The sequence below is a fragment of the Carcharhinus amblyrhynchos genome, chromosome 12 (assembly GCF_965287045.1).
Source record: "Carcharhinus amblyrhynchos chromosome 12, sCarAmb.v2.hapA, whole genome shotgun sequence".
In the NCBI taxonomy this organism is placed as follows: Eukaryota; Metazoa; Chordata; class Chondrichthyes; order Carcharhiniformes; family Carcharhinidae; genus Carcharhinus; species Carcharhinus amblyrhynchos.
Window position 1 is genome coordinate 13,407,666 of NC_137335.1, and position 13,910 is coordinate 13,421,575.

A 13,910-nucleotide genomic window follows, 5' to 3' on the forward strand; every position below is an offset into this window, starting at 1 on the left:
TTATTTGATTGGCCTTCAGATAAACTGGTTAGACTCGAATCTGGTATTGTGAGACTTCTTACTCAGATTAGCTAAGCAGGGGCACTGGAGCGGAGCAGCAGCTTGAGGGTTAACTAGCTTCATTTACTTGCTAGTCCCAGCAGTTCTTGTGCAATTCAGTTTTTTGGTTTCTGCAAAACACCAGAGAGGAGGCAAAAGCAAATGACATCATTACTTGGCTGCAGGCAATATTGTGGGGATTATTTTTAGCAACTGGAATCTGTGGTTCGCATTTATTTCCACTTTTGCTGACTCTTTTCTTTGTTTTAACATTATCCATATTCTGTCCGATTTTGGAATGGCGAAAGAAGATCCTGGCAGTGCACAGCGAGTCCCAGCATTATTATTTTCAATTTGGTTGATTAAAATATGAAACAAAAACGCAAAAAGAAAACAAAGAGCAAAGACGAGTTGATGCTTTTAAGTGCAGACTTTTCATCAGAACAGACCGAGCCTGCTGATGTGCAGTTTTCTCTCCTCTCCTTCTGTGGGCGGCGGCACGGTGGTTAGCACTGCTGCCTCACAGCGCCAGGGATCCGGGTAAGATCCCTGGCTTGGGGCACTGTCTATGTGGAGTTTGCACATTCTCCCCGTGTCTGTGTGGGGGTTTGCTCCGGTTTCCTCCCACATTCTGAAAGATGTGCTGGTTAGGGTGTGTTGACCCGAACAGGCGCCAGAGTGTGGCGGCTCAGGGAATTTCACACTAACTTCATTGCAGTGTTAATGTGAGCCTTACTTGTGACTAATAACTAAATTGTATTTTAAACGTCATTAACCCGTTTGCTCCTTTTCTGCTTTCATAACAGACTTCTCATTCTTTTCATACCATTCTGGGACTTTTAAAAGTTACCATGGCATCTGTACCCTGCCATTTAAAAAAAAAACCACATGGAAAAGGAAGTCAACATTCTGATCAGACTCCTGACTTTCTGCTTCAAAAGATGCCTAAATCTGTTCAGCAGATGGCAAGCGTATGCTTAGTCAGCGACTTCGCTTCTTCCAGATCCTTGTGACTTATTAGGGTTGTTAAATATGGTGTTGTCAGGGGCTGAGGGGTGGGCGTACAGAGCAAACCCTTAAAAAGGGGAAATTTAAGCAGAGTGGAACACAACAAACTATCCATTAGCATCTGTCTTTTCTCTGGCTATAAAAAAAAAGGGCAGGATACTGCTATTAAAAATAAGATGTGGAGATGCCGGCGTTGGACTGGGGTAAACACAGTAAGAAGTCTCACAACACCAGGTTAAAGTCCAACAGGTTTATTTGGTAGCACAAGCCACAAGCTTTCAGAGCACTACTCTTCCATCAGCTAAGTTCTGTTTACAAACAGTTCATATGAAGACACAAACTTAATTTACAAAATAATGGTTGGAACGCGAGTCTTTACAGGTAACGACGTCTTAAAGGTACAAATGATGTAGGTGGAGAGAGGGTAAAGCACAGGTTAAACAGATATGTATTGTCTCCAGCCAGGACAGTTTGTGAGATTTTGCAAGCCCTGGCAAGTAGTGGTCTTGCCATTGCAAACAGGTGGCGGGGCACGGGAACATGGGACACGGCGGACAGAGTACCCTTCGTCGTCCAGTACTTTCCCAGAATGGAAAAGCCATTCCACCTCCAGAGCCTTCAACATGTCATTGATGAAGATGAACATCTCGCCAAGGCCATCCCCATACCCCTACTTCTTGCCTTCAAACAAGCGCACAACCTCAAACAGACCACTGTCTGTAGCAAACTACCCAGCCTTCAGGAGAACAGTGACCACGACTCCACACAACCCTGCCGCAGCAACCTCTGCAAGGTGTGCCAGATCATCAACACGGATGCTGTCATCTCACATGAGAAAACCATCCACCAGGTACACGGTACATACATTTGCAACTCAGCCAATGTTGCTACCTGATATGCTGCAGGAAAGGATGTCCCATGGCATGGTACATGGGGGAGACCACGTCGACGCTACAACAATGGATGAATGAACACCGCTCAACAATCACCAGGCAGGAGTGTTCCCTTCCTGTTGGGGAACACTTCAGAGGTCACGGGCATTCGGCCTCTGATCTTTGGGTAAGCGTTCGCCAAGGCGGCCTTCACGACACACGACAACGCTGAGTCGCTGAGCAGAGACTGATAGCCATGTTCCACACACAAGGATGGCCTCAACCGGGATCTTGGGTTCATATCACACTATCTGTAACCCCCACGACTTGCCTGGGCTTGCAAAATCTCACTAACTGTCCTGGCTGGAGACAATACACATCTCTTTAACCTGTGCTTAACCCTCTCTCCACTCACATTGTCTGTACCTTTAAGACTTGATTACTTGTAAAGACTTGCATTCCAACCATTATTTTGTAAATTGAGTTTGTGTCTTTATATACCCTGTTTGTGAATAGAACTCCCACCTACCCGATGAAGTGGCTGCGCTCCGAAAACTTGTGGCTTGTGTTACCAAATAAACCTGTTGGAATTTAACCTGCTGTTGTGAGATTTTTTTTACTCTTATTAAAAATAACAGCCATAGATTTTAACTTTTTTTTCCAAACCTCCTCCCCAACCAAGGCCTTTACCCTTCAATTTCTGCCCTTGACTGAGACTTTCTGCTGTGAATTGGTCACAAACAGCATCACTGTGCATCCTACAGACCATGCGCTAACTGGATCATCCCTTCTCTCTTTATGCAGGGCAGGGGTTTTCCCTCCGCCACTTCCCCGCCACCTGTTTGCAATGGCAATTCAGCGTTAGATTGAAGAACGGAATCTGCATCCTGCAACTGCAGGCGAGTGGGCGTTGGCAGTCATTCCCTACATTTACATTGTGTGTGCATCTACACTGGAAGGACTTGGCCTGGGTTTGACAATTCAGCTAAACAAAACATTATTTAGGCCTTCGGCTGAACAACTTCCTGCTCCAACAGCTCACTGTGACAACTATTACTCTAGCTAGAACTAAATAACCTACAATTCAATTCTCGGCTGATTTTTGTCTTTTGAATAATTTGCAAAACTGAAAACTACTGAAAAGTCACATAGTTCTCTTGAACTTGCCCTGACTGCTGACAAGTTTTGTGGGTGTTGATTATTTTCCTACAACTGTTGCTAAAATCCATAGAATAGAATCACAGAAAGCCTACAGTGCAGAAAGAGGCCATTCAGCCCAACCAACCTGCCCTTACAATAATCTCAACCAGGCCCTTTCTCCATAACAAAATACTTACCTTGCTAATCTCTCTGGCATTAAAGGACAATTTAGCACAGCCAATTTGCCTAACCAGCACATCTTTGGACACCAAGGGCCAATTTTCTCAGCCAATCCACCTAACCAGCACATCTTTGATGTGCGGGAAGAAACCGGAGCACCTGGAGGGATCCCATGCAGACACAGGGAGAACGTGCAAACTCCACACAGTCACCCAAGGCTAAATTTAGAGCCAAGTCCCTGGTACTGTGAGGCAGCAGTGCCCACCACTGTGCCACCCTAAGCCCTTGCAAGAAAATACTTTTTCACCTATATCCTAACACCAGAACTATAAACACATGACTCAGCCAAAAGTATAACCCTCATGAAAAGTTCTGTTCTCATGCCCTCAGAAGCTTTGCAAAATGGTCTGGTGATGAATGTATTTATATAACGAAGTATGTTACATATAACTAAACTTGTTTTTTAATTTCTGGCTGCTTTCGAGTGAGACCCAGGTGAGTTCAATTTATACAACCAATACCACAAGCCGCAAGGGACCTGGGTTTGACTCCTGGCTTAGGTCACTGTCTGTGCAGAGTCTGCAGGCTCTCCCCGTGCTTGAGTGGGTTTCCCCCGCGTGCTCTAGCTTCCTCCCACAGTCCGAAAGACATGCCATTTAGGCGCATTGTGCCCGTTCGGGTACACAAATTCTCCCTCTGTGCACCCGAACAGGCGCCAGAGCGTGTGTCAACTAGGGGATTTTCACAGTAACTTCATTGCAGTGTTAACGTAAGCCTCCTCGTGAAATTAATAAACAAACAGATCTAGTAAATAAATTTGAAGAACATAAAACAGAAAAACCAGCGCCGGAGCAAAACGGTGCCAATCAGCCCTGCGAGCCTGCCTAATAGGAGCAACCTTCGAGAATAAATGAGGAACCTTTGTTCACAAAAGAGGGAGAAATGCCAGCAAACATTGAACGGCACAGTTGTGGCAGGTGACACACACACACACACACACACACACACACACACACACACACACACACACACACACACACACACGCGATGCGTTTCGACATGACTTACATCATCAGATCACAAATTTATCGCACCACTGAATTAAGCCTCTCGAAACAGGAAAGAACTGGCTCTCCAAAGGCTGCACAGTTACAGACTAGTTTATGCGTTCCTCTCCATCCCCCCCCCTCCCTCCCCCGTGCCTTTTCAAAGACACCTGAAGCACTTCAAACTCTTCACACACCAATCTTAATATCAACACTGTTCCCCTCCACCTTAAAGTCAGACTAACTTGAGACATTTGCAACAGGCATCAAGGGGAAATCGTGTTTCCCCTTTCACTAACATACACAGTAAGTCACAACACTTAAACCTTCACTAACATGCATCGTAAATCTCAACACATGAGCAGAAACTTAACTGCCTCCTCCAGAAGTTAACTATTTCCATACATCAGACCACTGCATCTTAGCAAGCTGTGGAGGAGGACAGAATGAAACTTACTTTTAAACATCACAGTAACACAGGACCAAGAATCTGCTCACCTATTTCATCTTCTGGGATGAGGGATTCTATTGGCGGGTCCAACTCTGAGCTCTGGATCAAGTAACTTTTAACCTGGGTCATGAACTGGCGAATGGTGAGCAGCATATCCGTGCTGGAGACGTGGCAGTCCTTATTCTCCTTGAAAAAGCTGATGTAGTCCTGAATCAAGCAGCCAAAGTAGGTGCGCTTGTCCTGGGACATTTCTGCAATCTTCTTAACCATCCTCTTCTCCGGAGTCATGAAGGAGCTGAAAACGCCACTCACCTTCTGAATGTGCGACTTGACGATCTTCGGGAAGACGAAGGGGCTGTGCCTTTTCTTTTTGGGGGTGCAGGGTGGGGGGGCAACCTCCTGGTCGCTCTCGGCATCCGAATCCTCCAGGCTGCTGTTTGTGTCCCCTTCGTGATTATAAGGGCAGTTGCGCTCCACGTCCATAGTGCTGGAGTCCGACTCCGTAGAGGTAGTGGACATGCTCATGTCACTCAGCCGCTGTCTCTCTTTGATTTCCAGGATTTGGGTGCTGATATTATTTCCAGCTGATCCTTCAGCGCTGTCACTCAGGTTCTGCAACAGTTCAGTCTCACCCTTGCCTCCAGCAGTTACAGCCTCCTCTGCCGTGTAATCCAAACTTTTCTCTGCAGCCCTCAGCGTAGGTGTCGAGTTTCTTTCCGTCTCCGAACTGCTGGCCTGCTTCTTGCTGCGGGGCGGTGGGATCGGGACAGCTTTGGTCTCCGGCTGCCGGAGCCCGCCAACATCTTCACCTGCTTGACCGCTGCCCGTGGCCGGGCTGACCGCCTGGTTCATATTCAGGTTCAGCCGTGGGGGCGGTGGTCTGGGTGGGGGAGAGTAGGGCCTCCCCGTCTCCCGGGGTTTTGCACACTGCCTTTTCAGGCTGCCGTTGTTATCTTTGCTGTGCACTTCCAAAAAGAGGGGATTTATAAAGCACAGAGCACCATTGGTCTGGCTGCATTCCAGCTCCGAAGGCGTCCGTGTTCGTATGGAATGCACTCCATTTAAGAGAGAGGGCTGCTTCGTTTGTGTGCACAGGCTGCCTGTTCCGAGAGGACTGGTAGGAGGTGCAGGATTCTTGGCTACTCTCTTGTACACAGGAGAACTCCAGAACTCTGAAACAAAAGAATGTAATAAAAAGTTGAGAACAGACGGGCTTTAGTTTCCATCCAGCACACGTCATTACGGATCAGAAATTAACCCCATGAGGGACCGAGATGTATCTGTAACTGGATTCCACCACAACCTCTTCAAAAGACCACTCCACGAATGGGAAAGCGATTCCAGTGACAGACTGCTTTTTAAGTTTAGGCTTATTTATTAGTGTCACAGGTAAGGTTTACAATCGATGTTGCAATGGAAATCCCCCAGTCGCCACACACCGGCACCTGTTCAGGTACACTGAGGGAGAACTTCACCTGGCCAACGCACCTAGCCAGCCGGACTGTGGGAGAAAACTGGAGCAGCCCACGCACACATGGGGAGAGTGTGCAGGCTCTGCACGGACAGTGATTCAAGCCAGGAATTGAACCTGGGTCCCTGACGCTTTGAGGCAGCAGGGCTAACCACTGTGCCACCGTGACTCGGTCCAAAATCAAAATGATCAAGTCTTATCGCGCACAAAGTGCCATTCACAAATGCAATCAAATTTTATTTGATTCTGGGTTTAAAAGGAGGGAGATAGCCCATTGTATCAGCTTTGGCCACTTCTGAATGAGTTGAGTATTTCCTACTGATCAAAGGCCCTACAGTATCTCCATCTCGCACTTCCAACCAGATATCTGTGCGCCCAAAATGTACTCACCCAGACCCAAGAATGCAATTGCTTCCAGCTCTGTCTCAGTCTTGGCAGCTGTGATTCCATGAGGCAATTTTAAAGGGAAAGGCAGCACGTCCCTTTTTTTTGGGGGGGGTGGAACGGGGAAAAAAAATGAAAGCCAGAATTTAGTGTCACGAAAGACAATATTGAATCCAGATGAGTCTGTCAGGCAAGATTTTGGAAAATGTGGGAAGTCCCAGAGAAGTTTTGGCTGGCTCACCTGATCATTAAATGACAAAGGAAATTCTCTGATAATAATATGCGCGCATTCCTTTCTGCTCTGGTAAACATCGACCAGACCTCCAGGCAAGTACTCGCCTCAAAAAAGTTTGCAACTTTCCCTTTAGTCCCATTTTAAACTCAAAATGCAAATTTTCCTTATTTGAATCGAATCGGTATGCGAGTTGGACTGAAAACACTCTTTAGACATTGCACTGCTCAATGAATCCACTTATGCACGCTAATCCACGCTAATTATACAGCAGGTGTGCAGTGAAAAACATTTCACTTTCTAAGGATTACCCCATTGCCAACACAACCGCCGCCCTCCCCCTCCGTACCAATTAGTTCCTTCACACGTGTATCGACTTTGCTTTAATTTGGAGAAACTTGTATTTTTGAAAAAGAAATTCCCCAGGATCTATCCGGAATTGCTCAACTATTTAATCAAGTATTTCCTGTGCTGATCCAACAGGAAGTGGTTGCTTTTGTAGCCTAGGATGACAGCACCAATATACGGGTGTGGGCATGTGAGGATGGAGCAGGGGGCAGACACACAAAGGGGAAGCTTCTGAACTTCTAACGTGCGGTTTTTGCACGTGGGCAGATCGCAATATTTACATTCGCTCGCCCCTCTTACCTGCTGATACAGTAGAAAGCGATGAGCCTAAACAAGTCTGCGAAGCTCAGGCAAGATCCTTCCAGTGAGAAAGCTGCGCAGCGAGAAAAGGGAAAATGAATAAGCAGATCCCCCTTACAAAGCAGAAAGGAGCATATGAAAAATCCATTAGGCAGCACAGGGTATTCTGTTAAAGCTGCGCAGTAAATTAACCCAAGTATCCTATGACAAGTCTTCACTACTAACAAAAAAAAACACCCCACGTCTGTTTTGAGACAGATCTGGCAGACATGACTGCTCACTTTAAGCTAAACCAGCTGTGCTGGGTCCATTCGCATGCCAAAATGAACTTGTTCCACGCTCGCACTAACATCCTCAAGGGTTTATTGGAAAGGTCTACCTTTCTGAACAGAAATAAACAAAGGCTTATTTAAGTTATCTGCAGGCGGCGTTTAGAGAGCCATAAAAGAACACAAGTTATTTTCATTATGGGCCTTGGGTTTCATTGAGCAGATGGCTTGAAAATCCGACCCTATTTTCCTGCTTCCCTATCAGTGGAGCCACCCACTTGGTAAACACAAGGCTAACAGCTGTCTAATGTACCCCACACATGCTGCCAATATTGACTTATTTTTTTCCGGAGAATGTCAATATTTGAAAGTTACACAAAGGCATATTGCCAACTTTGGTGAAAGCAAAAAATTGGGGCAGCCATGTTTGCAATGGGAATTGAAGTTTCCAACCATGCCACCTTGGGTGTGATTCTACAGGAATAAAACGATTGCATTGAAATTTTGCTGCTGTTTACACTGGCGGGATCTTATGGTCCCACCGATGGCGCATCCCCGCTGTGGTATTCCTGATGGCAAGGGGTGTTCAATGGGAAGCACTAGTGATAATGGCGGACCCATAAGAATCCACTGCCAGCAAGCGACACACTGCCCCCGCTGCTGCGAAACATGCCACAGACAGCGAGAGAAATCTCACCCTTGGTTTATCAGGCGTTGATGATTCAGGGGAATCAGTTTCTGCGTGCACCATTTCCATTTGTGCAATGTCCCCCCCCCATGCCGACACTTTAGTTAAAAAAAAGCCCACCAACGCCTCTACTTTCTCAGAAGACTAAGGAAATTTGGCATGTCAGCTATGACACTCACCAACCCTTACAGATGCACCAGAGAAAGGATTCTTTCTGGTTGTATCACAGCTTGGTATGGGCTCCTGCTCTGCCCAAGATTACAACTAAACTACAAAAGATCATGAATGTAGCCTAGTCCATCACGCAAACCAGCCTCCCATCCATTCACTCTGTCTACTCTTCCCGCTGCCTCAGCGGAGCAGCCAGCATAATTAAGGAATCCACGCATTCCGGACATTCTCTCTTCCACCTTTTTCCGTCAGGGAAAAGATATTAATGTCGGAGCTCACGTTCCAACTGACTCAAGAACAGCTTCCTCCCTGCTGCTGTCAGGCTTTTGAATGAACCTACCTCACGTTAAGCTGATCTTTCTCTACACCCCAGCTATGACTGTAACACTACATTCTGCACTCGCCCCTTTCCTTCTCTATGAACAGTATGCTTTGTCTCTATAGCACGTAAGAAACAATACATTTCACTGTACACTAATACATGTGACAATAATAAATGAAATCAAATCAAATCAAATCAAATGTCCCTGCCGTCATGGCTGGCAAGCAAATCTTGTTGGTTTCCCTGTTTATGTGAACAAACTGCTTTACTACTGACCGTGACTGCACCAATGAAAATTGCTCAGAAACTCCCACATCCTGAGGGAGCATTTTGGGGAAAGAGAGCAGCAGAAACTGATCGTCGGACGGAGGGGAAGAGAGAAAGCGATCCAGGTGAAGGAAAAGTGAGAGATATGCAAACTGCAGGGGAAAGAGAGAAGGGTGGAAAGAAATGGAAATTGGCGATGGAGGGAAAAATACAACTCGGGGAAGGGAGAGGATAGCAAACAAACTGTAAGGAGGGAGGGAAAGGTGTCCAATTTAAAAATTATTTCATGGGATGTGGCGTGTCACTGGCTAAGCCAGCATTTATTGCTCATTCTTAACTACCCTTCAGAAGGTGGTGGTGAGCTGCCTTCTCGAACCACTGCAATCCGCGTGGTGTAGGTGCATCCACAGCACCGTGTAGGGAAGGAATGCCAGGATTTTGGCTCAACAAAGGAACGGTAATAAGATTCCAAGTCACGATGATGTGCGATTGGAGGGGAACTTGCAGGTGGTGGTGTTCCCATGTGTCTGCTGTCCTTGTTTTTCTAAGTGGTAGAAGTCATGAGTTTGGGAGGTACTGTCCAAGGGTTCTTGGTGATTCGTTGCAGTGCACGTTGTAGATCATACACATTGCTGCCACTGTACACCAGTGGTGCAGGAAGTGAATGTTTGAGGTGGTGGATGGAGTGTCAATGAAGTGGATGGTTTTGTCCTGCTGAGTTTTTCGTGCATGGTGCAAGTCGAACAGGTGGGTCCCTTTTCTCTTGAAGGCAGAAGGCTGAGGTAAGGGAGGTCCCTAAAACTTTGGATGGATTTGATAGCATAGACACAGGCATGCTGTCTCCACTTGTGGGGAAGAGCAAAGTTACAGGCAGATAGTCACCCAAGATATCAAATCAGGAATCTAGAAGATCTTTACCAACTGCAGGGTGGCATAGCGGTTAGCACTGCTGCCTCACAGCGCCGGGAACCCGGGTTCAATTCCGGCCTCCGGTCACTGTCTGTGTGGAGTCTGCACGTTCTCGCCGTCTCTGCGCGGGTTTCCTCCGGGTGCCGCAGTTTCCTCCAATGACGTGCGGGTTAGGTTGATTGGCCGTACTAAATTGCTCCTTGGTGTCACGGGGACTGGCAGGGTAAATAAGTGGAGTCATGGGGATAGGGCCTGGTTGGAATTGTTGTCGGTGCAGGTTCGATGGGCTGAACGGTCTCCTTCTGCACTGTAGGGACTTTATGATTCGGTGAGAGGTGGTGAGAGTGCGGAATGGACCACAATTAGGGAGTTGACCGAATTAAACAATATGGATGCGTTTTTGGAGCATGATGTTGAGAGAGTTGGATGAAGAAAGACAGGAGGAGGTTCGAGCAGAGCCAACGAGCAGTGATTAGTCTGAACCAGTCTCTGTGTTGCACAATCTATGTAGCAAGTCAAAGGTCTTGAACTGCAATAGAATAAGATGGAGTGTACTTACTGTATTGGCTCTCCTTTATTGGAAAATCTTGAACAGAATGAGATCCCGATTCAGGCAAACGCATGGATATGACCTTCTTCTGTGTCCTGCATGATTTCCGGACCAGAAAGATCTGTTATAATAAACAGATACCGTGATGTTGAACATGATAGAGCAGTAGAAGTAGGAGCAGATGTAGCCCATTCAGCCCGTCAAGCCCGCATTGCCATTCAATATGACCAGAGCTGATTTTCAGCCTCAACTCGACTTTTGAACCCACGTTTCATATCCTTCAATTCACTGAGACACCGAACATCTGTCAATCTCAGTCTTAAAACATGTACAACAATGGGACAACTGTAACCATCTGGGTAGAAAATTCCAAAAATTCACCCCCATTTGGATGAAGGGATATTTCTTCATCTCAGTTCAAAATGATAGATCCCTTTTCCTGAGGGTGTGCCATTATGTTCCAGATTCCTCAGCTATGGAAACAACGTCTTGAGTGTTTACCCTGTCAAACCCCTTCAGAATCTTGCATGTTTTAATTACATCATGTCCTGATTTTTTAAACTCCAAAGAGTTTACATGCAATTTACTCAGTCTCTCATTATAGGTCTACCCTTTCATTCCAGGAATCAACAGAGCAAATCTGTGCTGTACCACCTCCAATGCAAGTATATCCTTCCTTAGTTATGGAGATCAAACAGCATGCAGTAGTCTAGGTGTGGTCTCACCAACATCCTGTGCAAACGTAGCAAGATTTCCATGTTTTTGTTCACCAACCCTCATGCAATTAAGGCCGACACCTTCCAAATTGTTTACACCAACTTTCTGTTCTCCTTGTAACAATACACCCAAATCCCTCTGAACATTAATATATACAAGTTTCACTCCTTGAAATCATACTTCGTTTTTTATTTTTTTTTACTGCCAAAGTAAATAGCCTCACACTTCCCCACCTTACACCATTTACCACTTTGTGGTTAAAAAAAAGATGCAAAAGTCTGAGGTCACGTACCAACGGACTCAAGAACAGTTTCTTCCCTGCTGCTGTCAAACTTTTGAATGGACCTACCTCGCATTAAGTTGATCTTTCTCTACACCCTAGCTATGACTGTAACACTACAATCTGCATTCTCTCCTTTCCTTCTCTATGAACAGTATGCTTTGACTGTATAGTGTGCAAGAAACAATACTTTTCACGGCATATTAATACATGTGACAGTAATGTGACAATCATCCTTAACAGCATTGTGGGTCGAGCCACAGAACGTGGACTGCAGCGATTCAAGGAGGCAGCTCACCACCACCTTCTCAAGGGCGACAAGGGATGGCAATAAGTGCTGGCCAGCCAGTGACGCCCATGTCCCACAGATGAATAAAACAAAATAAATCAAATCAAATCATTGCCCACGAACTTAAGCTGTCAATATCTCTTTGCAACCTGTGTCCACCTCCCAGCTTGCATTCCCACCTATCATTCTATTGTCAGCAAACTTAGATATGTTACTTGGTCCCTTCGTCTCAATCATTAATATACATTGTAAACAGCCAAGGGCGCAGCGCTGATCCTTGTGGCACTCGATAAGGCACAGCCTGCTAACTTGAAAAGGCCCCCTTGAAAGGGCAGCACGGTGGCACAGTGGTTAGCACTGCTGCCTCACAGCGCCAGGAACCCGGGTTCAATGCCAGCTTGGGTCACTATCTGTGCAGAGCCTGCACCTTCTCCCTGTGTCTGTGTGCGTTTCCTCTGGGTGCTCTGGTTTCCAAAAGATGCGCCAGTTAGGTGCATTGGCCACGCTGAATTCTCCAACAGTGTAGCCAAGCAGGTGCTGGAGCGTGGCGGCTAGGGGATATTCACAATAACTTCATTGTAGTGTTAATGTAAGCCTACTTGTGACACTAATAAAAACTTAACCTTTATCCCCGCTCTCTGTCTTGCGTTTGTTAACCAATCCTCGGAGGTAGTAGTGGTGGGTACAATTCTGTTTTTTAAAAAGCATTTAGACAGTTTCATGGGTAAGATGGGTATAGAGGGATATGGGCCAAATGCGGGCAATTGGGACTAGCTTCGGGGTTCAAAACGAAAGGGCGGCATGGACAAGTTGGGCCGAAGGGCCTGTTCCCATGCTGTAAACCTCTATGATTCCATCCATGCTAATATATTACACCCAACATCATATTAACCTTTGTGCGGCACTTTAGCAATCCAAGAACACTTGCCCTACTGGATACGTCCTCACAAAGCTCTAACAGCATCTGCCATACACGATCTGCCTTTCAAAAAAACATGCCATCTTTGACCATCCTATGATTTTTTTTTAAGTGCACTGTTATATTTATTTAATAAGATACTCCAGCATTCCTGACAACTGATGTCAGGTTAACTGGCCTGTGGTTCCTGGCTTTCTCACACCTGCCTTCCTTGGGTACAAATGTTTGTTACATTTACTAATTTGCAAACTGCTGGGATTGCCCTAGAATTTAGGGCATTTTGAAAACTCAAAACCAGGACATCCGTTGTCTTTGTAGCGATCTCTTCAGAGCCCGCAGATGCAAGCAATCAGATCCTGGAGATCTGTCAAAGTTAAATTCTTTAAATTTTTCTGCTGATACTAATTACCGTAATTTCCTCACTCTTATTAACCCCTAAGTTACCCTTTATTCCTGGTATGCAGATAATGGTACAACTATTTCAATAGGTGCAACAACAGATAAATAAATTCACTTTAAAATAGTCAACTTAATATTGGTAATGGCTAGTGTGAGGGGACTAAGATCTCGCGTCGTATAATTTTTAAAAAACAAAATGTATAGAGACGTGTTCCTTGCTATCGCTAAAAATCTAGAAGCAGACAAAGACTGTGCCCCCGAACAAAAGGAGCTATCTGGACGTATTGGAGAAACTTGCACCTTGTTGTCCCGGAAGAGACACTAACCAAACCCCCCCCCCAAGGCTGGCGGACTGGAGTCTTGCCTGCTAAGACAAAGGGCCCTGTAACCTTTCTTTCAATTCTTAATGGCTGAGGCATTCCACAATCGCAGGGAGCCAGACAAGAGGATGCACATCCTTTGCCAAAGTTTTGTGTAGGTAAGTGTCATGTGACATGAACATCTAGCTGACAGGACCAATACTGCCTTGCTGAAATGCAAAGTCTCAGTCTGCCACTTAACCATCTAACTCGCAGCATCGTAGACAAAGGTGCTCAAATGGGACACCTGGTCTCTTCTACTCTGCTGCCACAGAGGATTCTGTATCATCGCCTCCCAAA

General features: G+C 45.9%; 1 protein-coding gene across 3 annotated transcripts in view; it reads right to left on the reverse strand.

Annotated features, from left to right (window-relative positions):
- LOC145350784 (ras and Rab interactor 2-like) overlaps positions 1–13,910 on the reverse strand; it is a 156,979-nt gene that overhangs the window by 21,373 nt on the left and 121,696 nt on the right. For all 3 annotated transcript variants that reach the window (XM_080200072.1, XM_080200073.1, XM_080200074.1), the window contains 4 exons: positions 10,657–10,768; positions 7,472–7,544; positions 6,598–6,689; positions 4,784–5,908 (listed from right to left, as the gene is read on the reverse strand). In XM_080200072.1, coding sequence (XP_080056198.1) covers positions 4,784–5,908; positions 6,598–6,689; positions 7,472–7,544; positions 10,657–10,768 — 1,402 coding nt within the window. The remainder of the gene's footprint in view (positions 1–4,783; positions 5,909–6,597; positions 6,690–7,471; positions 7,545–10,656; positions 10,769–13,910) is intronic.